At 55.1% G+C, this 27,550-nt stretch overlaps 8 protein-coding genes across 8 annotated transcripts; 3 read left to right on the top strand and 5 right to left on the bottom strand.

Annotated features, from left to right (window-relative positions):
• Nucleotides 1-158: 158 nt before the first annotated feature.
• J4E84_003851 (uncharacterized protein) lies at nucleotides 159-5,146 on the bottom strand (the record flags this gene model as incomplete). Its single annotated transcript, XM_049386460.1, has 3 exons — nucleotides 159-1,877; nucleotides 1,927-4,968; nucleotides 5,030-5,146. 3 exons carry the CDS (start codon nucleotides 5,144-5,146, stop codon nucleotides 159-161), a joined length of 4,878 nt encoding a protein of 1,625 aa, XP_049246309.1.
• An 834-nt stretch (nucleotides 5,147-5,980) lies between these two features.
• J4E84_003852 (uncharacterized protein) lies at nucleotides 5,981-7,801 on the top strand (the record flags this gene model as incomplete). The annotated part of the gene is made up of 1 exon (XM_049386461.1): nucleotides 5,981-7,801. One exon carries the CDS (start codon nucleotides 5,981-5,983, stop codon nucleotides 7,799-7,801), a length of 1,821 nt encoding a protein of 606 aa, XP_049246310.1.
• A 1,116-nt stretch (nucleotides 7,802-8,917) lies between these two features.
• On the top strand, nucleotides 8,918-10,838 carry J4E84_003853 (uncharacterized protein; the record flags this gene model as incomplete). Its single annotated transcript, XM_049386462.1, has 5 exons — nucleotides 8,918-9,099; nucleotides 9,152-9,341; nucleotides 9,397-9,688; nucleotides 9,754-9,881; nucleotides 9,936-10,838. The coding sequence occupies 5 exons, from the start codon at nucleotides 8,918-8,920 to the stop codon at nucleotides 10,836-10,838; spliced, it is 1,695 nt and encodes a 564-aa protein (XP_049246311.1).
• A 1,337-nt stretch (nucleotides 10,839-12,175) lies between these two features.
• J4E84_003854 (uncharacterized protein) lies at nucleotides 12,176-13,015 on the bottom strand (the record flags this gene model as incomplete). The annotated part of the gene is made up of 2 exons (XM_049386463.1): nucleotides 12,176-12,765; nucleotides 13,012-13,015. The coding sequence occupies 2 exons, from the start codon at nucleotides 13,013-13,015 to the stop codon at nucleotides 12,176-12,178; spliced, it is 594 nt and encodes a 197-aa protein (XP_049246312.1).
• Nucleotides 13,016-14,880: 1,865 nt separating this feature from the next.
• J4E84_003855 (uncharacterized protein) lies at nucleotides 14,881-15,173 on the top strand (the record flags this gene model as incomplete). The annotated part of the gene is made up of 2 exons (XM_049386464.1): nucleotides 14,881-14,895; nucleotides 14,973-15,173. The coding sequence occupies 2 exons, from the start codon at nucleotides 14,881-14,883 to the stop codon at nucleotides 15,171-15,173; spliced, it is 216 nt and encodes a 71-aa protein (XP_049246313.1).
• A 2,922-nt stretch (nucleotides 15,174-18,095) lies between these two features.
• On the bottom strand, nucleotides 18,096-19,638 carry J4E84_003856 (uncharacterized protein; the record flags this gene model as incomplete). The annotated part of the gene is made up of 2 exons (XM_049386465.1): nucleotides 18,096-19,551; nucleotides 19,631-19,638. The coding sequence occupies 2 exons, from the start codon at nucleotides 19,636-19,638 to the stop codon at nucleotides 18,096-18,098; spliced, it is 1,464 nt and encodes a 487-aa protein (XP_049246314.1).
• Nucleotides 19,639-22,405: 2,767 nt separating this feature from the next.
• Nucleotides 22,406-24,583, bottom strand: J4E84_003857 (uncharacterized protein; the record flags this gene model as incomplete). Its single annotated transcript, XM_049386466.1, has 2 exons — nucleotides 22,406-24,485; nucleotides 24,579-24,583. 2 exons carry the CDS (start codon nucleotides 24,581-24,583, stop codon nucleotides 22,406-22,408), a joined length of 2,085 nt encoding a protein of 694 aa, XP_049246315.1.
• A 909-nt stretch (nucleotides 24,584-25,492) lies between these two features.
• On the bottom strand, nucleotides 25,493-27,268 carry J4E84_003858 (uncharacterized protein; the record flags this gene model as incomplete). Its single annotated transcript, XM_049386467.1, has 1 exon — nucleotides 25,493-27,268. One exon carries the CDS (start codon nucleotides 27,266-27,268, stop codon nucleotides 25,493-25,495), a length of 1,776 nt encoding a protein of 591 aa, XP_049246316.1.
• Nucleotides 27,269-27,550: the final 282 nt, after the last annotated feature.

The raw sequence follows: 27,550 nt of genomic DNA on the forward strand, positions 1-27,550 counted from the left end.
GACTATTATAAAGTGGGATAACTAGACAAGCTATATACAGAAGCTAAATGCTGTGGTATCATACAACGTCAAGGCTCAGGGAGAAGTTTCCCAATCACTCATTATCCTGACTGCTCGTTGCTTGCCTGGCAGCTTGTCTCTGCGACAGTGTTTACACTCTAAGCAGGCAGCAAGCCACAGCATATGAAGCGACCCCATCCATTCCTCTTTGTACCCTTTGGTTTCTTTCCACTCGTCTCTTCCTCCTCCTCGCCAACAACACGGAGGAACACCTCGTCCAAGGTGGTAGGCGAAACCGAGTAGTATTCCAAGCCTAGCTCTTGGCGATTAGATTCTAGCAACTGGATGAGGCCGGGAATGCCGCCTAGATCAGATGCTGAAGCAGCTGAGGACGAAGTGTTGATTTGATGAACCTCTGCTTCGGTGACCTTGCCATCTTGAGCATTGTCAAGATGCGCGGGCGATGCAGTCGATTCGGGGGAAGCAGCCTTGAGTACTTTGAATCGGAGTTGTCCGTGGCCTCCACCTCGCGAACCCCACTTGTCGAGCTGAACACCGGGAATCTTCCTCTGAACCCATTGCTTTACGGCTTCCATCTCTTTTTCTGTGGTTTCGGGTGCAGATTTGAGCACAAGCTGTACGACCCAAGCATCGCCATACTGCTGCCCTAGATCACTGACTGTCCCCAGCGCAAGCATTTTGCGCTTCATGATACCGACGCGGGTGGCGAGCTTGTCCGCTTCTTCCATGGAATGAGTGGTGATCAACAAGGCACGCCCAGGTGCCGCTACACCGAGCAGTGTGCGCCACATGACTCTCTTCGCAGCTGCATCCATACCCGAGGACGGTTCGTCCAACAGTAAAACAGACGGATTGCCCATCAATGCAATGCCCAGACTGAGCTTCCGCTTATTACCACCCGAGAGTTTGGACGCGAGACGGTCGTGAAAGCGCCCCAAACTGGTAGCCTGGAGGATCGCATCAACACTGGTCTTTGGGTCGGGGACGCCGCGAGCGCGAGCGTAGAAGTATAGATGTTCCGTTACTGTCATTGAATCCATGGCATCGAATTGCGGACACACACCGAGATGACCTCGTGCGGCTGCACGCTTGCTGATGATTGAGATGTCTTCGATCAGAACGTCACCACCTCCGTTGATGTGTGTCGTAGGATGAATGTCTCCACGGATGAGCGAGATAGTCGAGGACTTTCCAGCACCATTGGGACCAAGAAGAGCGAAAACCTGGCCTTGGGGGATGCCAAAGGTGATGTCGTTCACAGCGTGATTGGAGCCGAACGTTTTGTGTAAATGCAGCGCACGTAGGCTGTCTTTGCTCTGCTCAGCGCGTGTTATTTCGGCAGCGACAGCAGGAGGGATGGTATCCACGTTCTCTTCCGAGTGCTGCTGACGGCTTTTTTCTCGGTTGAGAAACGCGGGTCGGTAGCCCGAGTCCCACCACACGAGAGCGGTGAAAAGCAATATGATTTGTACAATGAGATACAAAATGGGTCCTCCGTACACTGTCAAAGCGCCAGGATAGCTGGGAATTTGATTGCCATCGCATAGTACGCTGAAAGAGTTGAGAGAAAGCAGTTGCGTCCTCAGTAGGCTTGCTGAGGGCGAGATCAACGAGACAGTCCAGTGGAAGTACTGAATGTAGGAGTCAATGGCGTATGCGGGTGCGTAAGTCAGTATGGCCATGTAACCGATAAAGTATATTAGGTAGAGCGACACCATGCCTCCAGCAGCGAAGGCAAATGCCGCCAGTTGCGACGTGACGACAATGGAGATTAGGTAAGCAAAGAGCGTCGCACACAGGCCGTAGAGAAAGAACACCACGAAGAGGTACCCTGGTGCATACCACGCATCGGAAGCCTGTAGCAACGTTAGCCATGCAGATTTGTATGTGCCAATAGGAACTTACTGCAGCAAAGATCCCTGTAGTGACGGCAGAGATCACAAGGACGAACAGGAAATCAAACGCCGTGTATGCCAGCCACAGTGGCACAGCCCGGATACCGTTGCTGTAGTGCAGCGCTCGGACATTCCTAAGCCGCTCTTGTGTCGGATATAGAGCAAATAGCGCTGGGTAGACACACATGGCCAGGCCAAAATACAAGATCAGCTGTAGCGTGTCGCCCATATTAGGAGCAAATGGCACGGCGAATTGCTGGTACTGTGTGGAGATGGTGATGTTTGTCAAGATGTTGTCGAGAGTATTCAGTGTGATGAGGCCACCGATGACACCGCCATTAGCAAGGTAAGCCATGAGTGGCGGGCCGTTATCATTTAGGAAGAAGCCACCGGGTGTGATGTTGCGGAAACGCGTGTTGACGTAGTCGTTGAATTCATCGAGTGTGTCCACGAGGTGAAAACTGTCCTCGGAGACTCCTGTTCGTTGAATGATGGTGTCGATAGCAGGACCGACGGTACTTGCCGGACCGATGGGGATGAGAGGGACATCGTCTACGTTGGAAAGCGAGAATATGGTAGGGTCGTTAGCGCTGGCTCCAGGATCGCATCCCACAGCCTCGTAATCCTTTAGGAACAGTGTGACTAGTCCCGCCGCCACAATCGGAAGGAGTAACGCGAATATGTAGGGCCAAAAGTTGCGTTTGACAATGGTGATACGCTTCTGTACAAGTATGAGTATCTGCCTGAGTAGACTAGTGCCACGACCTTTGCTCATTTCTAGCGTCTTGTCGGTGTCAGAGTGATCTGAAGGTACGTCTCGATCCTTGTCCGACGTTGGGGTTCCAGCTTGCCCACCGTGGTCAGCGTCCATTAGGTTGTACTCCTTGACTTCCTCAGCATTGGCCAGGAAGACATCCTCCAATGTCGGGCCAACAATGTCGTAGTTCTTGACGTCATGATGTCTCAGAATATCAACGAATTTGGTGGCGGGCAGTGCGTTCTCGAATTGGTACTGTAGCATGCCTTCGGAAGGTGCCGGTTTCTTGATGGCATCCACTGGGGGCTTGACAGGAGCGTCTTTCGGATACGTAACGTGGTATCCAGCGCCGACTTCATGTTTGAGCTGAACCGAAGTACCCTTGGTTTTGAGGATACCGCGGGAAAGGATGGCAACGTAGTTGGCAAGGACATCTGCCTCGTCGAGAAAATGTGTCGTGAGCAAGAAGGTGCGGTCACCCCGCTCAGCGAGTAGAATCTCCCAGATCTTCCTTCGCGAGAGTGGATCCAATCCGGACGACACCTCATCGACACAGCAGACTTTTGAACCGCCGGTGAACATCATGGCCAGCTGAAGCTTGCGCTTTTGACCCCCAGAAAGTGTGCAGGACTGTGCTCTGATCTTGTGCCCCAGATCGCAAGCGCGTATTAGGTTTTCCATGGTATCTTTGGTATCGTAGGTGCCGGTTGACTTTAACTGGTTAAAGATACGAACGTGTTCGTAAACAGTCAGCTCATCCCACATGACATTTTTCTGGGGGCACAGTCCAAGGCCTCCGGTGCCATCAATCTCGATCGCTCCACTAGTGATGGAGTTGAGACCCGCGATGGCGTCCAGCGTGGTGGACTTGCCACTACCATTGGCACCAAGCAAAACCATAATCTGGCCTTTGCGCGCCTTCATGCTGAAGTCTTGCACGGCGACGACTGTTTCCGGTGGCTTGACGCCGAACTTGGCAAGGACGTTGCTGCGAAACCAACTGGGAGTCCAGTGCTTACAAAAGTTTGTCAGGATGATGTTGTGATCCGGCGAAGACGTTGTAGTCTTCCGATCGGCCGAAACGGTGCCGTAGAGCCAGCGCTCAACAAGAGCGCCCAGAACAGGGTACACAAAAGTCTGTATAATGGCAAATATGCAGAAGACGATGCCGGGAGTAGTCCAGATGTGGTCCTGGTAGTCGGGCGCGGCTTGGACGAGGTTCATTCCAACGAGCTGTCGCTCAAAACGGGCCACGCAAATAATGAAGAAGACGTAGTTGATGGACGGAAAGAGCAGGCTCAGAACGTATACAGCTGCTGTGCTGAAAGGTCCAGCGACTTGGGCGATGATGGCCAGGAGGATCGGGACGATGACGATGGTGATACCAGATAGTTGGGCTTTGCGGAAGAAAGCTGCGCCGAAGATGGAGAAGCTGGTCAAGGACAGGCCAGCAAGGATGTGGAAGATGATCAATATGGCAGCGTTGGAGGTTTGGAAAGCCAGAGCCCAAAGGATGGCGCCCATAATGACCCAGCCCGGGAAGTAGATGATGTCGAAAGCAATGTGCATGGACAGAAGACGGGCAAACTGCGTGTGCCATGGCTTTTTGGCGGGCGACATGGCTTCGACCAGCTGGGATATGCCGCGTTCTCTCTCCTCGGCCATTTGCCCCGTGAGCTGATAGGTGACGCCGCACACGCCAATGTACAGAGCCACGCCCATGATGTTGATGAGTGCGCCCATGTACAGGGTCCTGATGCGATCGTCGTATTCTTGCTGCGTACGCTCTGTGTACGGGTACTCGTCGGTGGCGGGGATGGCAGCAGAGCCCTCGACGGAGGCGATGGCCTGGTCGATGGCGCGCTGGAAGGGCAGAATGTAGATCTGGACATCGTTGTCGTCCTGGCCCACGTAGATTTCCTCTCCCAGCGCTCCGTCGGATCGGATGGTGTAGTTCCAGCTCTCGCCCTGGCCTTGGCTCGGACTGGAAAGGAAGGACACTGCACCATAGCATGTGCTGGCGCCCCGCAGCGAGCTCTCGCACGTCGAAAGCAGTTGAACATCCTGCTGAATAGTCACGGCCTGCAGGCCAGCGTCGCGGACCTGGGTGGATAGCTGTGCAATGACGTCTTGAATGTCGCCACCAGTGTGTCCGTTGTTGACGAAGACGACCTTGTCACGGCCGCCTTGGGCAGCGCTGAGGGCGTCGGGAAAGGAGCGGATGAGAGACGGCTCACCGATGCCGTACTCTGACGGCGGGACAAAGAAGTTTTTCGCATAAGATATGAAGAACATCTGCGGCAGAGCCCTGGTTAGCCATTGTTGTGCGGAGGGGGGCGACGAGGCGTCGACATACAAAGATAATGGGAGCCCAGAATGCGCGGACACTCGTGAAGAACCAGTGGCGCACGAAGACGACGAGCAGCGTCTTCTTGGTGAGGATCCATGTCTGGCTCACGATTGCGCCCGCCATGGTGGCTTTGTAGTCTTGGAGCGTCGTCTCGAGATGGGGTCGCAGTCGCTACAAGGCCGCGCGTGGAAGCATCCTGCTTCTCTTCGGAGAGTGGAAAGGCGCAGAGAGCGTCTTGAAGCATGGATGGCGAAGAGACGACGCCAATGCCGCGCCCCGTACCCAGCGTATACGGAACGACGCCGAGCAGACGACGTCTTGTCCGACGTCTTGGACCCGCGCCAGCCCTCCAGGGCCGTCGCCATGATCCACATGGGGCGCCAAGCTTGGAAAGTGCCAACACGCTGCGTGCCTGCCCAGCGGCCCGGCTTACCTCAGCCTGCTCCCGTAGCTGGGTCCATGTCTACCACAGTTGGCAAGACTCTCGCCCGGCACTGCCTGAGCACGCTGTTCGAACGCGGCTCGGCGACTGCATCCGCCCAGACAGCGCCCAGTCATGACAAGCCTCGCGTGCACATCCTGGCATCCTGGCATCGCTGCGCCTCCTGTCCTGTCTGCCGTCGCGTCATCGATTGTGTGCGACGCGGTAGGGCCATCGTGCCATGACCTGCCCCAGACGGGCCGACGTGTGCCGACAGCGTGGTTTACAGTGCACCGTCGCCGCAACCTCACCTCATGCTAGGAGAACATTGAAGACTAAACCAAATGTCAGCATCAAGTCTGGGTCCGTTGAATATTCACTCACGCCCTTTGCGTCTTGATATGCTTGTCCGCTCGGCTTCGTGTGCCCCAGTCACGCACGCAGCTCTTCTCCAGGTTCCCGAGGTCTGGTAGGGACCTATCGCTCATCTGGGATAGTCACGTGATGGGGTGGTATCGGCCACCCTGCACGAAGCTATGACGGGGGGTTCGTGGCTGCCGAGGCCGTGGCACGCGTCGGCGCAGCCTCCTCCCACAGCGGCGGCATCTCTCCTGCGCAACGACGACGACGCCGACGCCGACTACCAGCTCGCCATGGACTTTGACGAGGCGCTGCCCTCTTCGCCGCCATTCGCGGGCGCCGACGACCTCGCGCCCAGCCCCTTCTTCGAGCGGCACCCCACGGCCTTCACCACCAAGTCGAGCTCCCCTCCGCCCGTCTTCTCCAGCGACGACTCGTGCGAGTCGGTCGACGTGGCCAACTACGAGTCCCCGCGCATACACAAGAACAAGCGCAAGGGCGCGTGGTGGGACACGCACGCGTCTGCCCACGCCAGCCCCCAAGTCAAGAAGACCAAGTTCGCGCGCAACTTGGACTCGGGCATCTACATGCTCAGCGACGCGACCAGCAGCTGCGACGACCTGCCCCTGCCCCCGTACATGCCGCCAGCCTCTCTCCGCGCCGCCGTCTCGCTCCCCCGCTCGCTCCATGCGCGAGCTGCCGACGATGAGGCCATGGACGTCGACGTCGACGTGGCGAGACACGCCGCTCCAGCGGCCGTCTTCAACCGGCACATCGACGACGGCCTTGCCGCGGACCGCGAGTCGTACGACCTCGTTGGCCTCGACCTCGCCGACCGCGACATCACACGCATTGGCGAGCTCAATTCCGTCATCAGCCACCCTCCCGTCTACGACAATGAGCTCCCCACGGCGGGCCAGTACCGCTCTCTGCTCCCCAGGCTCCACGTCAACCTCGGCAAGAACAAGCTCCGTCGCCTCGTGCCCGCTTTGTTCCACCTCGACGATCTCACTGGCCTCTATCTGCGCCAGAACGACATCGACGAGCTTCCCCAGCAAATCAGCCGCCTGCGCAAGCTCGAGGCCCTCGACGTATCCCTCAACAAGCTTCACTACCTCCCCTTCGACATCGTCACTCTTCTTGCCCCACATGGAAACATGACCCGCCTCACTCTCATGGGTACCGATCTGCTCCAGCCAATGTCCTTCCGCCGCTTCTCCCTCACCGACTACCAGAAGCAACACCAAGGGCCCCTTCGCCACCTCGATGACGTACGAGAAGACGCAAACAAGCAGCTCGCTCATCTCTATCCAACGCTGGCAACGTGCCAAGACCGCGACCAGGCTGTCTGGCGCATCCGCTATTTCGAGTCCTGGGCCAACTCTTTTGGCGGTGCAGACGACGCCCGAGAGTGCGCCGCTGAAGATGTTGGCTTCTATTCGCACCACCCGTCGTTGCGCCTAGAGGCTTTAGTAGAGGGCGATGCCGTTGCCCACGCGCCACGGTACATTGCTCGGACTCTGGTTTCTTACTATGGGCAGGATGGCAAGCTTCTCAAGGGCTCTCCAAAGCTCCCTACTTCCGACCAGGAACACTACCCGGTCATCATCGAGACGAATCAGGGTACATACGGCCTACCTTCCTCACCGTGGTTCGTCCCTCCGTGCACAAGCAAAGTTTCCTCCCTCTTCACAACGACCCTGCATATGGCACTTCACTCTTTGGAGCCCCACAAAATACGCGACTACCTCAGCCCGTGTGCTCTCCCCATGGTGGAAGCCATTCTCTCGCGAGCAGAAGCGAACGCTGCCGACGGATACGGTCTCTTCCGCGAGTGCCATGCCTGTCGCAAGCATTACGTTGTGGCACGCGCCGAGTGGGTTGAATTCTGGAGTCGGGGCTCAGGTGACTTTCTTCCACTGAGAGTTAGCGTATGCTCGTGGGGTTGTGTACCTCCAGACATGGTCAAGAGACCGCAGAAGGAATTGACATGGTGAGGCCAGGAGGTTGTCAGTTGATGCCAGACAGTAACGTGAGATGTTTATTGTAGTCACAAACCATCAAGTTGTGTCGTGAAACAAGTCATACTCTTGCAGGAATACACCAAAGACACTCGGGTTGCATCGGTCACAGAGTCTCCGACACGCCTGTCTATCCCGACACCTAGAACACCACCCGTGGACTCGAGATGTAGCTAGGTAGAACTCTTGTAGCAACTCCCATATCCATGCAGTAACACCTTCTTGGCATGGTGCTCAATAGCCATCGTACCTTGGCCCGTCTACTCCACATGCGAAAAGCCCTTGGCGGAAAGTGCGCTAATCTTGCTGGTCGCGTTTACGACAGCTGCTCTACATCACTCATATTCCGAAACTTAAGCGTGTTGCCTACGCTTGGAACATGTATGGCGGAATGATGACAACCGTAGCTGCCTCTCTCAGCTAGATGGATTGCTAGCCGAAACAGGCTTGGACGGCGCTGTTCGGACGATTGCGATAACAACACGCCGTGTTAGTGGGCATCCCTGGTGCATCACTACTTCTTGTAGGCCTATATCTCGTACTCCAATTCCTGATTCGATACCAAGATGTAAGGCTCGCCAAGCACACCTGGGCATGTTCTATGTGCGAGCGTGTTTGTCGTGCCTTCCGAGACCACCTGCACACAAGCACTTCTACGCAGCTGCGCAGTTCCATGCTGCACCCATGGATGTGCAGATGGAATCGAACATCTCTACAAGTAGCCTAGCTCGTCTATGAACACTGAAGAAGCTTATCAGCTCTTGTACTCTCTTGCCGTTGTCCTTATCGGCGCCTATCTTCAGCCCTGGTTCGTATCCTTGCCAGTCTCGACTCGTTCCACCGGACCATCGTCCGCGGCTTGACGTGAGCGTATGGAGAAAGCCATATCAGCGTTCATCTGGGGTTATCATGTCCGGCTTGGTGAATCCGCGTGGGACTACGTATCGCAGCTGGACAAGCATTCCTTGGTTACACGGCTAGCATGCTGACCGGGTTTACTTGATCCGACTGCATGCAAGACTCTTATCTACAATTCAACTCCCTTTTCTACTTCTTGACTGATTGTTTACCGTCAGAGTCCCAAAAGCAGTCATGTCCGAGAAGAAGGCAGAAGACTCGGCTATCGAAGAACAGAGCGTGGACTATGGCATTGGCCATGTTCGCAAGTCGCATACGGCGAGTCGCAGGAAAAGCTCCGCGGTCGATCCAGAGATTATTGCGGGAGAGATATTCGACGAGCGTTATGAGACTACCCAGCGTGGTCTGAAGTCACGGTCAGTAGACCCCTCTTGATACCCTATATCCTCAAAGACTGACGGAACGTAGACATGCTCAAATGATTGCGTTGGGTGGCACAATAGGTACTGGGCTCTTTGTCGGCTCAGGCCAAACCCTCGCTCGTGGCGGCCCGGCCTTCATCCTGTCCACGTACATCGCCATGTCGTTCTTGATCTTTTGTACCGTTGCGGGTATCATTGAAGTCGCGGCCTATCTGCCGACCCCGGGGTCTTCCATGGTAACTTGTGGCCGTACCCAAGGCATGTGACACACGACTGACCTTGTACCTTCAGAACCTTTTCGGTTACCGCTATGTGTCGCGCTCTATGGGGTTCGGCCTGGGTTGGCTATACTTCTACTCGCTCGGTATCCTTGTGCCTTACGAAATCACGGCAGCCGGGTTGGTCATTGAGTATTGGAACCCGCCCGTGAACATCGCAGTGTGGATCACAGTCATGATCATTGTCATCGTTGGACTGAACTGCTTTCCAGTCAGGTTCTACGGCGAGACAGAGTTCTGGTTTGCCGGAACAAAGGTTATCATGATTTTAGGGCTCCTGATTCTGTCATTTGTTTTGTTTTGGGGTTAGTAATACCCCTGCACAAACTGCGTATGATACAACCACTGACTTTATACATTTATCTTAAAGGCGGCGGTCCACAGCATGACCGACTCGGCTTCCGGTACTGGAAGAACCCTGGCGCGGCGAATACGTATCTAGAAGAAGGAAATGCTGGGCGATTTGTGGCCCTCTTATCCACTATGGTACTCTCTGCTGTAAGCATGCTTCCGGCGAAGCCTTATATCTACTTGTCTGACCCTCATGTCTAGTTCCCCTTCACGTTTGCTCCCGAGCTTCTCGTTGCAACAGGTGGCGAGATGCAGTCACCGCGTCGCAACTTGCCTACTGCGGCACGCAGATACATATACCGCCTACTCTTCTTCTATGTTGGCAGCGTACTGGCTATCGGAATCATTTGCCCCTCCGACGACCCCATCATTACGTCTGGTGGTTCTGGAGCTGGCTCGTCGCCCTTTGTTGCGGGAATTAAGAACGCTGGCATCCCCGTGCTGGACAGCATCATCAACGCAGGTATCATCATCAGTGCATGGTCGTCCGGAAACTCCTTCCTATTTTTGTCCTCGCGCTCGCTATACGCGCTCGCCCTGTCTGGCAACGCACCTTCCGTCTTCAAAGCATGCACCAAGTCCGGTGTACCGTATTGGGCTGTTACTGCCTCTTCGTTGTTCTGCGTTCTGGCATACCTAAACGTAGGCAGCGAGAGTGCGGTCGTCTTTAACTGGTTCGTGAATTTAACAAACACGTCTGGATTCATCTCCTGGATCTGCTGCGGCATCATCTTTCTGCGCTTCCGGAAAGCCTGCGAAACGCAAAACATCACGGATCTTCCATATCGCTCACCGGTGAACAAGTGGGGTGCTTGGTGCGTCATCATCAGCTTTACAATTCTCTGTTTGGTCAACGGGTTCGATGTCTTCTGGCCTGAGAAGTGGGACGTTAGCTCTTTCTTTACTGCGTACGTGGGTATTCCCATGTTCTTCCTGTTCTATGGGGGGCATCGCATCTGGGCCTGGAGCGATAGGCGGGCTTATGATCCAGCAGAGGTAGATCTGAAGACGGGTCTGGATCAGGTGCTTGCTGAGGAGGTGCCGGCGCGAACAATGAATATGAAAGGGCCATGGTGGAAGAAAATCACCTTGCTTTGGCAATAGACGCGAAGGCGCTTTGAAGAGCTGTACGACAGGGGCAGGCAGCTATCGGTTCCCTCAAGTCATCTTTTTGTTCTACTATCATTCATTATGCAACATCTCGGACATTGCCCATCAAGCCTCTTCTCTTATATCCCCCTCCCGGACGGTCCCGTAACGTCCTGACTGAGAGAAGGAGACATGTCCGTGTCATTTTCCTAGCATCCTCCGATGGAATCTGATGGAAGGAAGCACACCATCGTCTTCGGGGCCCAGGCTTCGCAATGGTGGGTACTCAAGATAGCAGCACGTGAGGGTCAGAAGAAGCTGCGTAGCTCCGGACGAAATTAGCGCCAAACGTGCCTCCTGCGTCATTGACCAGCCCTGGAGGGATGTGGGGCCGGGTGGCTGGGTACCGCATCATCAACATTCAGCCGACTACGCTACTACGCTTGTCCATTGCTTCATCATCTGCAACCGACTACCGTATCTTCCCTAACTTCATCAAGTTCATTCTGGTACAATCCATCTCAGTCGTCTTCATCTTCCTTCTTCCGCTGGCGGTTCAGCTCATCGATAACCTTCTTGCCACACGCCAAAACCTCCAGTGTCCGACTCTTGTTATCGTGGTCTCTTGTTTCCGGGACCAAGAAATATGTTGTTACGGCACCTGCTAGCATGAAAGCGCTCATTACTTGCAGGATATGTCCGAAATTCTTGCGTTCCCATTCAAAATCGCTTGTGGGTTCGGATTTGTCGGATTGGAATGCATATGCCAGAAAGACTTGCACCACCCAAGACCTATGGTGCGAGTTTTCGAAGTCAGTAAATGTCTCATATGCAGTTCTTCCGCGGTTTGTCCTCACCCGAGTTTGCCACTAGCCGCAGCTATGCCGTGGCAGGTGCACCGGTACCTCGTAGGGAATATCTCGGCAGGGATAACTTGATGCACGAAATTAGTAGATGTTTCACAACAGGTCGCACACGGATATCACTTACTAAAAGTCGTCACATTCGGTCCCAGGTTGAAGGCGATGTGGCTGAGCACGTAAAGCACAATGAGTCCCGAGCGACTGCTGTCGAGTAGGTTGGTCCAAGCACTTCCGGTTACGATGAAGAGAACGAATAGAACCAAGAACCCCCAGAACTGAATCACTTTTGGCGAAGCATGCTTGACAATCTTGATCATTAGCAGGCCGCCGACAACTGTCCCTATGGAAACCATCACCAGGGTGTGTTTGCTATTATCACTCAACGTCTGGTAGACGGAAGATCTGCTGTTGTTGTTTCCCTGCCAGATGTGGCTGACAATTTCTGGTGAAGAGAGGCCCAACCCATAGACTGTCTCAAAGTTAGTGGTTTTACCGCAGTGGTCTGGCAGTGTACCTACACGCGAAATCGAGAAACAGCCAGGCCAACGACGTTCCTAGAAGGTACTGCCAGTTTTTCTCCGCTATAAAGAATTGTTTTGCGTCGGCCCACGAGGCAAGTGGAGGAACAAAATCCGGGTCGCCTGGAGGAAGCCGGCCGCGAGGCGCTGCGGCGGGACGAAGATGTACGTCACTGAGTCGGTGTCCGGAGTCACTGTCGCTCTCAATCTCCTCGTCGGGTGCAATCACCGAAGCGTTGGTCGATTGCCTCGATACAGGCCTCGAAACTTCCTGTGTTGCAGCCAGATCTAGCAGTTCCCTCTCGCCATGTTCGGGGTCTGTTCCGGGCGCACCAAAGTAGTTCGCCGTATCTTCGAGGGTGCTTTTTGTGTTTTGCAAGATGTCCAGCGTATACCTCGGACTCTCTGGTATCGTGAATCGAAACAGCAGAGCGATGAGAGCCGGCACAATGCCGATCCCAACTACGAGCCTCCAAAGTCGATCGATAGCTCGGAAGCACTCCAAGTCGGCAGGCTGACAAGACTGCGTGGCCTCCTTGATCCATGGCTTGTACGACTCCACTGCAGCAAGTGATAGAACATTGGCGAGCAGCTGTCCAACAGGTTGGGCGAAGAAAACCCAGCTCAACATTCGCGCACGATGTTTGCGAGGTGCGAACTCGGCAGTAATGACCTGAACCCACGATTAGCATCAGCACGGTCACGTTGGAAACAATACCTACAGCACTCAAAGGGTAGTCCGCCCCGATACCGATCCCTAGTTATCGTCAGTCTTACGATGCATTCGTACATCAATTCGCTTCTTACCCATGATCGCTCGCCAGGTGATCAGCCATCCTCCAATTGCCATGCTGTTCTTCTCCCCGTTCGAACTCATGAGCAGCAGCATTGTGCCAACGATGACGATTACCAGCTCAAGACCATACATTTTTCGTCGGCCCAATATGTCTGCCGCGAAGCCGAATCCTATCTGGCCGACCATTGTACCCGCTAGTGTGGAACACATCATGGCTGTCTTGACAGAGGACGGCACCGAGGGTATACCGCCTTCGTTGCGATTAGGCCAGTAGACATAACCGAGCATGGGGGTAACGACATTCAAAGCAAAAAGGCCGAACGAATCTGTTAGGAAGCCGATCCCAGCTACTACTACTACCCAGACTTGGAAGGGCGCTGAATCAATCGTCGCGAGAGTCCACCGTCGACGCCTTATCTCCTGTCCATCGGATTAGCGAGAGAAGATCGATCCTAGGACTACTACGAGTGGCAGAGGGAAACCTACCGGTATACCGCTCCCGCCTGTTGTTATGTCCGGCACCCCAACTTGATGGCCTCTCATTGGACGCATGATCCATTTACGGAGGCCCATTGTAGCGATAGGGGTGACAGAACTGTAACAGTATGGTAGTTGTACCTACGTGCGAGGGTTTCGGCAATAGTCAGTATGTAACGGGGTCTGTCGTGCAGAACCGCCTTGGGGCAGCATCTTTCATATTGTGAATGCGCAAAGCTTCAGCCTCCACCATGACACGGACTACCGAAGGCAGATTTCAGACAGCGTGCATAGCCCGATACCACAAGGCAAACCGGTCAACAGAAGAGGACGCATGCGAACTGGCGCTATTCGTGCGTTCTCAATCAGCGCATCCAATCTCGTTTGGTTCGCCGAAGTCAGGCTTGGTGGCGTTCATTGCCGCGATCCAAGCGTCCAGGCCTTCATCACTGGAGTCCTTTGGAATGTGTGGTTGCTGCTGATGTCTAAATCATGGTGCATTCTCCGGCTCCTCCGGTTTGCGATGCTTCCGAGGTCGTTCAGCTGCGAACGCTGCGATGAGTGGGCAACAGCATCTTGCTTTATGAAATCCGGTTCCTTGTGAGTTCGTGCAGGCTGCATCAAAACATGTTCCGAGATTCCAAGGGAAAGCCACGCGTGGCTGAATCGAGCCCTGGAGTTGGCTGGCCCGTCTGGTAGTCGACCATGGCCGTTCGCTCCCCCACGTGTTGATCTTCGCAACCTCATTGAACGCCAAAAGCTACTATGCCGAATTAGGCGTACCATTCTAATACCGCCACATGCACAAACACGAGCTGTCCGCCACCTTTGGATAAGCTCATGGCTGCCCTGGGCTGCCCTGATTGCTGCCGACAGTAGAAGGCTTCGACGAGTTTGCGTGCCTGAGCGGTAGCAGGATGTCAGCAGCGCCGTGAGCCACCCCCCAGATGCCGGAGCGGTCTACCTTAGGCTAGCTCTATCGGACGCGTGACGAAGAGACGACCGTAAGCTCAGGTGGTTCTTACTACACCTGCTTGTCCTTTTCATGGAAGCCTGATGCTTGGACGATGATTGTCCCTACTGTGCACCAACAGTTCTATAACGTATGAGCAGTCTTTACACAAACTCTGTTGCGCTTGAGCGCGGCGCAACCCTACGAATATGTCCTTTGGGTGCAGTCCGTCCGATGTTCTGAAATTGTTGGAGATTTCGACCCGTGTATATCTTGCGTTCAAAGGTATGGCGCCAGCTACCCCCCTCTGATGGCAATCATCAGGGACCACCTCGCTCATCATTGCCACTAGATGCCAACGAAAATTCGGAAGCGCAAGTCAGTGGGCTTGTTAAGGAATTCACCACATTTCATGGCTGTCTCAAAGAGCTGGGCGAGCTAATGAGACAATATGGCCAGCCGCTACGTGAGCACGTTCATCTGTGTACTACATTTGCGGCATGCACTGACGCGAGATAACAACGCGCAGCATTCCCTGTCCAGGATTTCGAAGACACGCTGAAGAAGTGTGAAAAGACCCTGGAGCCATACGCTGAACATCTCGTCGATAAGAAGATGACCGTCAAGAAGTTCATCTTCACGATCAGATACATCGGGATGGAAAAGGAGATCGATGGGCTGAGGAAACAGATCAGCGGCCATTACCAAGCGCTGAACATGTGCATTTCCTTTCTGCAATTGTAAGCCTCTTTCGTACTCGAAACAACAGTCGCTGACCGTCGTTAGGCGGCTACATCTCGAGGCAACCAAGCAGACTCAGCGTCTTCTCGACGCTGCGCCGTCTCGTACAGTAAACCTCGGCGGCCGCTCTTACTCCACAAACACTCTTGGTGCCCCAAGCAACCGCGCACCACTGGCACTCGCGTCTTCCGACGAACACCCGTTGTTCAGCGAATGGAAAATCTTTGATCGATGGCTGCAAAGTGAGGACGAACGTGTTGCTCAAGAAGCGGGACTATCGCGGCCTCTTTCTCTGGGAGACACACCTGCTACGTATTCTACTGGTGATGTTCAGACAGCTGCTGTACTATATCATCTGAGACGGCAGGTTGATGACGCCATTTTCATCGAGGAGAATCGCGCAAAGCGAGCTACGGCGGAGAAACGCTCACACTTGGTCCCAAGCGACGCGATGAAGCAGCAGGTCCGCAACATGCCACCAGCTCCATTGCGAACCTACACCCTCGAGACAGATCACTCCGGGAACTTCACCATGTTTGGCCAAGAAAGCTTGAGTGACTCCATGGGCAGCAGCCGCCCGACCTTGGGTCTACAGCCATCGTCTCCAGATTACTTTGGATCAGTCGATTGGTCGCAGTCGCCTAGACCGACATCGCTTGAGCCTAATAGGATACCTTTTAGTTCCACAGTTGCCTGTAGCGAAAACTCTTCGCCCGCATCACCGTCGTCAACGGGTACTGCCTCAGAGAAGCCCTTATCTCCCACTTTGCGGCGCAGTCTCTCGCGCACATCCTTGGCAACCATGGCATTAGGAGACGCTGCACTCGACTGGAAGCGAATATGTCGCAACGTTCAGGTCGAACGAAAGTCTCTGAAGTACGGATCCGAAAATCACGAGTGCGAGGTTCGGTGGCGATATCGAGAAGATACTGGCATCTCGCTGCGAACAGTCTATCACTCTAGCCAAGACGGGAAGCTTCGAACATGGACTGAACAGCACTTTCCTGCTACCGGGCCAGCGATACCCTTGACTACCACGTATGTTGACGGTGCAGTATCTGTCGATTTTCCGCGCAGCTCGTTCGGGAAACTCAACAAGCAGTATGTTGACATTAAGTACACGTTCATTGGCCACGAATCAGCAAACAGATTCCAGACCTTGTTGTACACCAACAACGGTGCCGACTCTGCTAATCTCGAATTTGATCGACCCATATTGAGCATATCCTCGGATCACAATCCGACTGAATGTCGTGGAAGAAATTTGCGGCTGTGGCGGCGTACCGAGACGCATCTAGCGGATGGTGGGCTCGTTACGTCTGAGGTCTTGATCCTGCTGTTTTACACGAGCGCATTGGAAGAGGACGGGCACTGGGTCGAGGAGCCGCACTACGCATTCGAATGGCTCACGGAGTCGGTCTATAAGAAAGACAGTGACAAGCTTACGCTTCTCTTCTCAAAAGACGCACCGCGTTGGGCGACTGATAAGCTTTTCAAACGCCGCAAGTCATCCACACAGACGGATTCCGAAGCAGCGAATCCGTCTCGCAAGAAACGCAACGACTCTATGGAAATGCTACGGTTTTCTCGATCAGACAGCGTTACTTCAGGGTCGTTGAGCGGCTCGCCGATTCCTTTGAAAGATATATCGGGAGGTGGTGGTGGTTTCTCGAGGGCTGCTAATCTGAATCGGTTTGGGTATTCGGCGTTAGAGATCAAGTTCCAGAGCAGGAAGGACAGGATGGCGTTCTTAGACATCTGGAAACAGTACGTCAAGCCGCTGAGTGTGTCCTGAAGATTGCAATGGGCAGATAGAAAGTACAGGGCGCATTGCACTGTACCGTGGTTTTATGCACAGATATCCGGAAGTCCGACCTTCCAAGCAGACGGACTGTTGAAGATTAATATTTGGAACAAGAAGTGTGCGATGAGAAAGGCTCCAAAGTGAATGTAGTCGTCTTGTCAAGCACAGACAGGGCATACTAGTTGTTGTAAAGCTTCACGAAATCTAATTGAGACGAACATCGCTTTGTAATGCTAGTAGCGACAATCACAAAGTTTACAAAACTGCCTCGTTATTGAAGAAGTGTGCACGGCTTCGATCGAAAACACCTGATTGCGGGCACCACGGATGCGCATGACACGTCGTCCGCACGGACTTTGCGCTTATCCAATTCGGGTGCTGCACATGTATTACGTATCGGTCTATGATGTACTCAGCGATGACACGTTGGGAAATGCAATAAGGCATCGTCCGCGGAATGAAACCTACATGTGATCGTAGCAGGACTTATAAGCGAGTCCGACTCATTGTTGAGGGCGAAGGGTTGGAAGGCGAGGGCCTGGATCCTGTGGGCGGCACATTTCATTTTACCCGCATCAAGTTGTTCTCGCATGTACGTATACGAGAAGGCGTTCCGATGAAAGATGTACCCCTCATATTTGAAGCAGTCATGATCTGATTGGGAGTTAGGGCGAGAGCTAGATAATTACAAAAAGCCACCTTTCATCACGTTTATCACAGCTTGGAACCATGACGGAAGCACTTCAGAGCGGGTATCAGCTTGTAGTAGAACTTTTGAATAATGAGAACCATGAACAGTAATGACGGAATGTTGCGCGATCAACAGTATGTAGACATCCATGTAGAAGTAAATCAAATGCAGGTCTTGTTGGCAGCCATTTTGCCGAACTCATCCACATTCAGGACAGCACCTTCTGCATCGTATTCAATCCTGACCTGCTGGTTGCTCGAGACAGAGGGATCGCCTACAAGGTAATTGAGCGGTTCGAACCTCATGGCCGAATGAGCAGAGCTGAACATAGTATTGGGCAAGTCGCCGGTGTGCGGAAGATGGTGCATGCCGAGGTTGAACCAAAGCACTCTGTGTTCTGTTAGTAATTGATATATTACGGGGCGCAGTATCAACAATAGATGGAGAAAGGAGGTGGGTTTACGAACAAATCTTCTTGATCCAGACTCTCGTCGTCAAAGAAAGTCTCAAAATTGACAAGCGGATCGTCCTTGGAGAACTGGTTATTGGTATCCGCAGCCCTTGGCTCAGTGTCCTTTTGCTGTGTGACATAGAAGTCGTGAGTCACAAAGGCACCTGTCTTGCCAGTGTTTGTCGAGTTTGTTTGTGTAAGGTGGATGGTGCCGGCAGATCTTTTGATTCTGTAACCTGGGTACTCGCCATACGGGTTCGGTGTGTCCCTATTGACAATGGCGTACAACACGTTATCGTTCTCGGCCCAATTGATCATGGACTCGCTCTCGTCGGCTACCCAAGATCGCTCAGCCTTGAATGTATTGTATACGCGACCCTGGCTCCAAGGATACGCTGTCGAAGTCGGCACAAACTGTAGTTTTTGTACACTGTTCTTCCTGCCGTTGATGTCAAGATCGACCTTGAAAGTGAGGGTGTGGTCGTGCGAGCTACCCGAAAGGAAGTCGTGTATATGGAAGCCGTACTCAGGCTGATCCTCCCAGTAAGCAGCGGCAATGTATCCAGAAAAGCGTGAAGAAACCTCGATACCGCCATCGTAGAAGAAGCTGTAGTCGATGAGGAAGTCGTAGTTGCCCACTGTGGCTACCGTGCGCATGACAAACTGGATGTTCTTTGCTACGCTAGTGTGTGGCGCGGATGGTGAAAAGGAATGGCGACGGATTGGGTAGCCCGCGTCAAATTCGAACAAACATATAGCGTCGGCTTGTGTCTTGACCGTGTCGCCTTCTGTCCATGTTGCAGGTAGGTATGTAGCATGACTAGGGCAGTCATAGCCTCTGACAAGAGGCTGCAAGGTCGATCCCATACCACTCGTGGTATCGAAGAAGGTCGCTTGTGATTGGAAAGGGTCGGAGCCGGAGTATGATGTCAGAGCCTCCTGCAAGGACAACTCGTAAATGATGCGTCTGCCTTTGTATTTGATGTCAAACAACGACAGGCCAAGGTCCTGAGAGACGGCATGATAGAGGGTGAAGTCCATCCAGGATATATATCCCTCTTCCGTATCGATCTTGAATCGCTGGTCGCCCTCAGCGACAGAAGCCGGCGGCGGTAGGTTGTCCAAAGGCATGGGCGTTCCCTGCCTGTCGGTAGACGTCCAGTTTCCCAGTACGTTTGGTGGTGGCGTCTCATAGTCGGGAGCGTTAATTGCGGCACGGAACTCTTCTGTGCTGGCATAAAATTTGCCATACGAGTACCAACCGACAGCTTTCCAGGTATCCGAGATTGGTCCGGTCAAGTCAAATTTCACAGCGAATCCGAGTGGCTCGACGGTAACACTGCTGAGATTGGTGCCAGGGTCCGCAAATGCTCCTGCCCAGGAGATGGTTCGGCCCTCTTCATCCCAGAACGGGCTTCCAAATCTAAGACCAATGCTACCAGTAAGAAAAGTCTGCATGCATGTAAGCCTTTGTTGTTGTATGTTGTGGCTGGCTTCCACTCACAGTGTTGAACAATTGCATTGAGATATCCTCAGTCTCTGTCGCGAACCTCGTAAAGAAACTCGTCGCGTCGCTGGGTGAATACATGGGATGCATTTGTGTTCGACCTGGTTGGGAGTTTTGGAACGGGAAAGTCAACGGTTCGACCGCAGTCGCATTGGTTGCTGGCAATGGTCCCACCATGTACTCTTGCCAGTGCTTGTCTGTCGAGTTGGTGGTACCGCTTTGAACAGTAGCTCGCGCATAGCGCTTTGGAGCCGTAGCATTGCTGTCAAGGAAGGGAAGAGTATCCGTCTTGTTGGGATGAAGAAGAGCGAGCTGTACTCTGATATCGCATTAGTGTCCGGCGAGTGGGAGGTGTCTAGCAATGGTCGACTTACACGTAACTATCACGGCTAGATCCTTGGTTGCCAGTCAAGCTCATTCGCTCTTGGAGAAGTTCATTGACACTAGCAGCTTCCTCCTCGGAAAGGGTCTTCCACGGGTTTTCATGCGGTGCACTCACTGTGGGCTGGCGGTCGTTGATCGTGTTATCCTGCGCTGTGGAGAAGGTGACCAAGACGGCAGCACCAAGCGTTAAAGAAGAAGTCCACTTCATATTGAGCAGGACGAAATGGAACGAGCGTGCCGTTTCCGACGTGCAGACCTCTGCAGATTATATGCCCGTCTACTGGCCCATGCCTTTGTGGTAACACGGTAGGTCTAGGGGCGTTCGTGCTGTCATCGTGCGTGCGCATCCCCGTGGCTGGCTCGCGTCCTTAGCGACGAGAAGCTATGCCTCAGACATCGGTTTGTTGAGCAGCCTCAAAAAATAACATCACACTGTTGCTTTGCCGCACGCGGTAGGCAAGAAAGGAAGTGATCAGCGCCAGGGTCGCTTTCTGCATGTTGTGCAAGGGAGATTCAGCTCCACATCCGAACGTCACGGACGGAGGCGCCTCCTTTACATGATGCAGCTGCAGAAACGATTCTCGCGACAAGAAACACGAGTGGAGACGCAGAATCGGGAAAAAACATGTTGCTCGAGCGTAAAGGTGTGCCCGGAATGTGGTAGAAGTGTCGCGCACGACTGGTAGCTCAGGGGCGGAGCCTGCCTTCCGGAAGCTTGGTACGGTAAGGTACCCCGCAGAAACAATACCGGGCAGAAGTAATTAAGCAAACAAGCTTTTTCTGGCTACCTGTCGGTTCCAAGATTTGGTCGCCGATGCTACCTACCTAGATGCGTGATACATGCTTCTGGAATGCTGCAAATAGAACAGCCTGCGTTGCCTCACACCCCCGCTAGTGGACACCTGCAGTCTTCACGTGTCCTGCCCTTCGCCACGCTACACCGTTCCAAATCCCAACCTCTCGTCATCGCCTTCGGTTGTCTGGCCTCTGCTTCTCTCCTCCACTCTGCGTTTTGCGGTCCTGGTCCCACTTGCTCCTTCTCTCCGCAAGTCCTGGCTTGTCTTTCTTGACTCCTTGTATCTGGTGCTCCAGGACTTTCCCCATCACAACCAACATGTTCATAGCCGACTTCATGGCTATGAACATTCTGGAGCTCCGCTCTGGTGTCATGACCATGTATACCTTTGCGTCTGTTGCTAGAAATTCTTCCAAAACTAGGAGATCGGAATGAGCGGGGTTGCGAAGAGCAGCTTTGAAAGCGATCTGGTGGACTTTCCGGGCGGCTATATATTAGTTCGACATTATTCAATACGCCTATCTGGGCAACGTTGTGATGTTGCTCTTATTTCAAGCGTATATTCCCGGTCACGGTGCAATGGGAGCGAGAACATGCGCTTTCGTTTGTATAGATCCATTTCTCATATTCTCGTCACCTTTCATCAGTCCCAGCACGCGATAATCAAAATCACCAGTCCGTCGTCCGTGCGTTCGTTTGCGATTGCAAAAGGACGAATCAAACTTGAGCACAACGCCGAAGCAGAAGGCGTATTCCAGAAGCCAAAGCGATACGCAATACGAAATGTACAACGCTAAACGACCATGGTATATCTGAGCTTTTCTGCACAATCATAAACAAACAGTCCCAAGTCCACATACAATAATTTGCAAAGCAAAAACACGCTGTTCCTGACGCTGCCACAGCATGTGCATAGCTGAGCGAAGGAAGCACGGAGGAAATGGCTAAGAGACGTAAGACCAGCCAAGCGCATGTACACGATGACAAACAAGGCGCGAACGAGGAACACAACACAGGGTGTGCCGTGGGATCGATCGCAATATACCACCGCTGCAATTGCAACTGCTTTGTTTCTATGTGTTTCAATCTTACTTCTTCTTCTTGACAGAATCCTTGCGAGCGGTGGTACCAGCAGCCCATCTGAAGAACGGTGATGGGGCGGGCTTCTTGCGGGAAGAACTCCCAGAGCTGCCACTACCGCTAGGCATGACAACAACTGCAGGTGGGGGTGGTAGCGGACCGCCAGCAGAATGCCCAGGAGGTGGCGGTGGTGGTGGTGGAGGAGCCATTGCTCCCGCAGGCAAGCCGACTGGAGGAGGTGGGAGTTGCACAATGTGTGCATGTGACAGAGATTCTCGCTTCCGGCTCTTGTCCCTCTTGCCCTTTCCCTTTAGTGGAAGATGGCTTGACATGAACATTTGAGCATCCGGTGGAGGGGGCGGTGGCGGAGGAAATGCCTCCTTAGGCGGCTCGGGCGGAGGTGGTGGAGGCTCAGGCATTGGCCACATGTGCATGGTGATGGCCCAGTCGGGTTGAATCATGGTTTCCCAAACCTGGGGCAGGATGATCTCGCCATCAGGTCCGACGAGGTCGTAGTGGCCTTCATGCACATGAGGACCAATCACATCGACATGCAGGAAAGCTTGTTTGATCAGTTCTTCCATACCCTGATAGAATGTTAGCATTGGACTTGAACTCGTTGTTGGTGGGACATGCCTTCCAAGTCTTGCATAGTTCCCACGGAAAGCTAAACTTGCGGCCAACGGCGTCCTTGAACTTGATCGGGGCCTTTGGAGCGTCGGAAGGCTTCAGCTTCGCAGCTTCTTCTTCTGCGGCCTTCTTTCCCTTTTCAAGCTCCTCTGCAGCAGCCTTTGCCTCTGCCAAAGCCTTCTCATGGGCCTTCTTGGTCTCTTCGGCTTCCGCGGCCGCCTTCTTCTCGGCCTCCTCGCGTGCCTTTTGCGCTGCTTCGAGCAGTGACTTTGCCTTTTCCGCAGCGGCTTTCTTCTCCTCGGCAATCTTGGTGGCCTCTGCATCTGCGGCTGCCTTTTCGGCTGCACGAGCCGCGTCCGCGGCCGCCTCACGCTTGAGTTGCTCGTCTTTCTGGGCAAGGATAAGGCTCTCGAGCTTGGCGAGCTTATCCTCGTCGCCCCTCTTCTTTGCCTCGGCAGCTTCCTGTGCAGCCTTCTCAGCCGCCTCTTTCTTTGCCTTCTCCTTCTCTATTTTGGCTTCTTGCTGAGAGATGAGCAGGTTCTCAAGGCGATCAAACTTGGCCAGCTCGGCGTCTCTTCTCGCCTTCTCGGCTGCCTTTCTCTCTTCCTCCTCTTTGCCTAGCAAGAGCTTCTCAAGCTTGGAGAGCATGCCCTCTTCTTTTGGGTCGGGTTGCGGAGATTGTTGAGGCGGTGGCGGAGGCATCATGGCCATGGGGTGCATCTGTTGCATGAGCTGCTGGTGCATGGGCTGCTGCATGAGTTGCTGCTGCATCTGTTGTTGCTGCATTGGCTGTTGCATTGGCTGCTGCATTGGCTGGAGCTGCATCTGCATAGCCGGAGTTTGAGGGGGCTGGGGTTGTGGGGGTGGTGGGGGTGGAGCAGGCGCGGCGGGCGGATGGTGTTCTTCTTCGGGCTGGGGCTTCGGGGTAGGGCGCTTCGAGGGAGGGTGCTGCGGCGGAGGGGAGGGATGCTGTGCATGTCCATAAGGCGGATACATGTGAGGCGGCATGCCATACGGTGGGGCGCCGTATGGTGGGTAGTAGCCCATTGGCGAATAAGGCATCATGTCCCCCGGGGGCGCTGGCGGCATGGAGTTGCGATGGCCTCTGCGTGGCGGACGCGAGTCCTGATGGCGCGAGTCCTGGTATTCGGGAAAGTAGCCGGCTCGCGGATCTGCAGCCGAAGGGGGGCCCTGGGTAAAGGGATTCTGTCCATTGGGCGCAAAGGGATTCTGAGCATAGGCGGCGTGTGTGTCGTGGCCAAACGGAACCAGCTGGCCCGCAGGCGACTGGGTGCCGCCGCCGGGGAAGGCATATGGGAAGCGTGGATCCGACATCAAGCTTGGGGCGTAGCCGTTGGGGGCATGCTGGGGAATGTGGCCCCAGCCAGCACTGGGATGGCCGGGAGGGTGGCCAGGGCGGGCCGACGGGGCGTATGGGTAGTCGTCGTCGTCATCCTCGCCGTCGAGAGGGTCCTGGTGGTGGACGGATTGGGGCCTTGGCCGCCGCGGCCTGCGTGCGCGCTCCAGCTTGCTGCGGCTGCGGCTGCGACTGTGGCTCGGGAGGCGCGAGGGAGGGTCTGGTACGGGGGCTGCGTGGCGCGAAGAGGCTCGGTCGCGGTGCGAGGGCTTGGGTCGAGGTGCTCGCGGGGGGGCTACAGCAGGTGGGGGGATCGCGTGGTGCGGCGCAGGCTGACGGTGGACAAGGCGAGGGCGCGAGGCAGAGTCGGAAGGGTTGATCTCGTCGATGTAGTCCCACGAGCCCTCGTCCTCTTCGTTGTCGTCTGTGTCGTCCTCTGGGATGTCGTCGTCGCTCTGCTCCTCCTCGGCGTCTTCGTCGGTCGCGTCCGAGGTGCTGTACTCGTCCTCGCTGGCCGAGACTACCTGGATGCCGGCCGAGTCGTCGTCGGTGAAGTCGTCGTCGTCGTCTTCGAAGGCGCCCGTGTGGTTGTTGACAGTGATTCCCTTCCGGAGTCTGATGGCCACGTTAGTGTCGCCCTTGACATGATAGCGGCGCGACGCAGCCTGGGGCAGGGCGCGACCGTGGGGCAGATGGGCTAGGACTAACGGCATGACCTTGTCCGGGCGGCGGGGTGCGGGCGATGGGATGGATGGGATGGGAGGGGCGGGGATGGGAAGCAATGCAACGGCCAAGGTGGAGCAGTCGAGGGGCTGCGAAGTGCGGGCGCGAGGGCCAGAAGCGCTGCACTACAACAGTCTGTACAGCAGTTACAGCAACGACACACGCTGGGTGCGACCGGCAGACGGCGGTCGTGCGGGACAGTCGCTGTCTTGGGGCGGGCAGGAGAGCAGAGAGTGCTGGGCGGCTGAGCGGGTGAAGCGAGTCCAGCACTGCAGTTGGGTTGGGCCGCTGCCGTGGTGCTAGCGCGTCCACCTGGCCAACACGGAAAAGGCGATGCTGCCCCAACTCTCCAACTCTGATGCAGATGTCGGGCAAAGCTGTGTGCCGACGCGTGCATGGTCTGGCGACGGGCCGTGGATGTAGCCGTGGGCAGACGCAGCTGGAGTCCGACGACGACGACGGCCATCTGCCTCTTAACCTCACCCAACCCGCCTCGCACTGCTGCGAGTTATCCACGCCTCGTCTAGGCGGCTACGTGTCCAGCTCAGCAGCCTCACTGACCGCCTGGCTGCCCGACTCAAATGCACTCATGCCAACGGCCACGTGTAGCGCCCACTGCTTGCTTCTTCGACACCAACGTCACCGCTGCGGCAGTCGACTTGGCCTAGGCTGTGGGCCTGGCGTGCAACGAGTTCCCGCCCACCATCACGACACCCAACGTCAAGACAGCAAGCTCAGAGCCATTCATCACGCATACCCTAGCCATCTGTGAGACCGAGTCTCGCTGCACCCAGTGTAAGAAGGCGACCATAAGTCGTCACTAAATGCGTCATGAGAATTGGTATCTAATATGCATCCACAAACGCCTCGCAATGCAAGTGACTTCTCGCCTATGCTTCCTAACCCTCCTCCTCGCCCTCAGTTGTGCCGTTTGCCAGGCTTCTTCTCGGTACCTCGAAAACGTGAATGCCGTTCTTGGCCTTTGCAGACATCCATCTGGCTAACCTGGGCTCCTTGCCCACGGCAGCCACCACGCACAGCCCATCCTTGCCTCTGTCTCCTCTCTCCTGAACTGCAAGACCATTCACAATGCCTCGTATGAGAATAGCATCGTCCCTAGAGCTGCCATTGACCATGGACTCGTCTTCCGCAATCGGCACACGTCCTATCTTGCCCGCGGGCTCAATGCTCTTCTTGTCGGCTGTAATCCTCCAGGCGCGTATCCAGCCGTCCCAGCTCGCTGTGAGGATCAAGTCGGCAAAGGGAACGGTAGCAAGCGCAGTCACGTAGCGCGGTAGCCGCGGACCGGGCTTTGTCGATGTTGCGGCGTCGTCGTTGGCTGACATTTGCTCGGGCGAGAGCGGTGGATCGCGGCCATGGGTAAGTGGATATGTAAAAAGGGGCTTCTTCCGGTTGACAGACCACAACGACAAGGCTCCATTGTCCGATGCTGTGACAAACAAGCCGGCGTCGAGAAGGCCGACGCAATCGATGGAGCCTTCGGCATATGCCATGGGCGCATCGTCGTCGAGGCTGGCGCCGACGTCTTGATCCTGTTTGTCGTCTCCGTCAACAGTCTTGCCAAATCGGCCTTTGCGCAGCTTGTCCAAGCCCTTTTGCCTGGCTGTACCGCCTCCGTGGAAGACGAGCTGGTTTTCCTCGACGACCCTCCACAGGCGCGCAGTGCGATCGCGGGCGCCTACACTGACGCATGTCTCTTGGTTCATCTCCAACCCGCCTGCGACACCAATGACGGCGTCCTGGTGTCCGACCAGTGTCTCAATGTACGCAGATTCAGGCGCACTCCAGACAATGACTGCTCGGTCTGCGCCGCCGGAGAAGAGCTGCTCGGTGCCCCTCCGGAAGGACAGTGAGAGAACGGCATCTCGATGGCGAGTAAAGAGGTGTCGGGGCGTGAGGGTGTCGGCGTCCCAGATGACCAGACGCGCATGCACATCGCCCGTGGCCAGGTACTTTCCCGAGTCGGAGATGGCTATAGACACAATCTCGCCCGTGTGACCCAGAAAGGCGCGGTCGCCCTTTTTGTTCTTGTTTCCCTTGCGCCACAGGAGCCTCTTGGGAGTGGTGCGCGGCGTCAGGTTGGACGGTCGGTTGGGGTCGGGCGCATACGATCTCGGGTCTGCAATTGCCCACTTCTCGACGACGAGATCCTTGCTGATGGTCCAGGCGTGCGGCAGCTTGACAGCGCATCCGGTGGTGGCTTTTTGCAGCCCTGAGTAGGCCGTGGCGTGTGATGCATATTCAAACCCAAGCTCAGCAGCGATGGACCGGTGTATCCTGCCCTTGCCCTCCGCAACATCTTCCTTGAGCCGCTCGGCGATCAGGTCCTTGTCGATCTGCTCGGCGTCGAAGCCCACGTCCTCCTCGACCTCGTTGCGGATGTTGTCGAGATAGCGCTCGGCCAGCCTGAGGCGCTTGTCCGCCGCCGTCTCGTGCTCGTCTTCCGAAGAGCTAGAGCCGCTGTCTGCATCGTCGCCGCCGTCGAACGTGGGTGCGCCGTCGCCCTCGGATGTGTCGCTGCCGCTGATGGACTCCTCGCGCTGCATGCGGCGAGCATGCGCGTCTGTGGTGCGTCGTTTCGGGGCGCCGGCGGTGGCTTCGCTGCGCTTGCGTTTCCGCTGTGAGGCCGGCGCGGTGAAGAAGGACGACGACATTGCGGTTGCGGGTGTGGTTGCAGGAATTTGATCGGCCAACTTTTTTCGAAGGCTAACTTTCGCCGCGGAAATGGCGTCTTGGTCCAAGCTCGCTCACATACATGGACAACACCAAGGCCATCGCCGTGGCCATCACCACCGACGTCTCCCATTCCGACACTCACTCCACCCAACGCGGATAGACCCTTTCGCTGGCTGCGCACACATTCACGCCGTCTTGACTCTGCAGCAAACTCGGCTGCCTTAAAGTACCGCCCGCCGCCCTCACGCGTGCCATCACCT

The sequence above is a fragment of the Alternaria hordeiaustralica genome (assembly GCF_023758085.1).
Source record: "Alternaria hordeiaustralica strain BMP 2776 chromosome Unknown scaffold_5, whole genome shotgun sequence".
NCBI classification, from domain to species: Eukaryota; Fungi; Ascomycota; class Dothideomycetes; order Pleosporales; family Pleosporaceae; genus Alternaria; species Alternaria hordeiaustralica.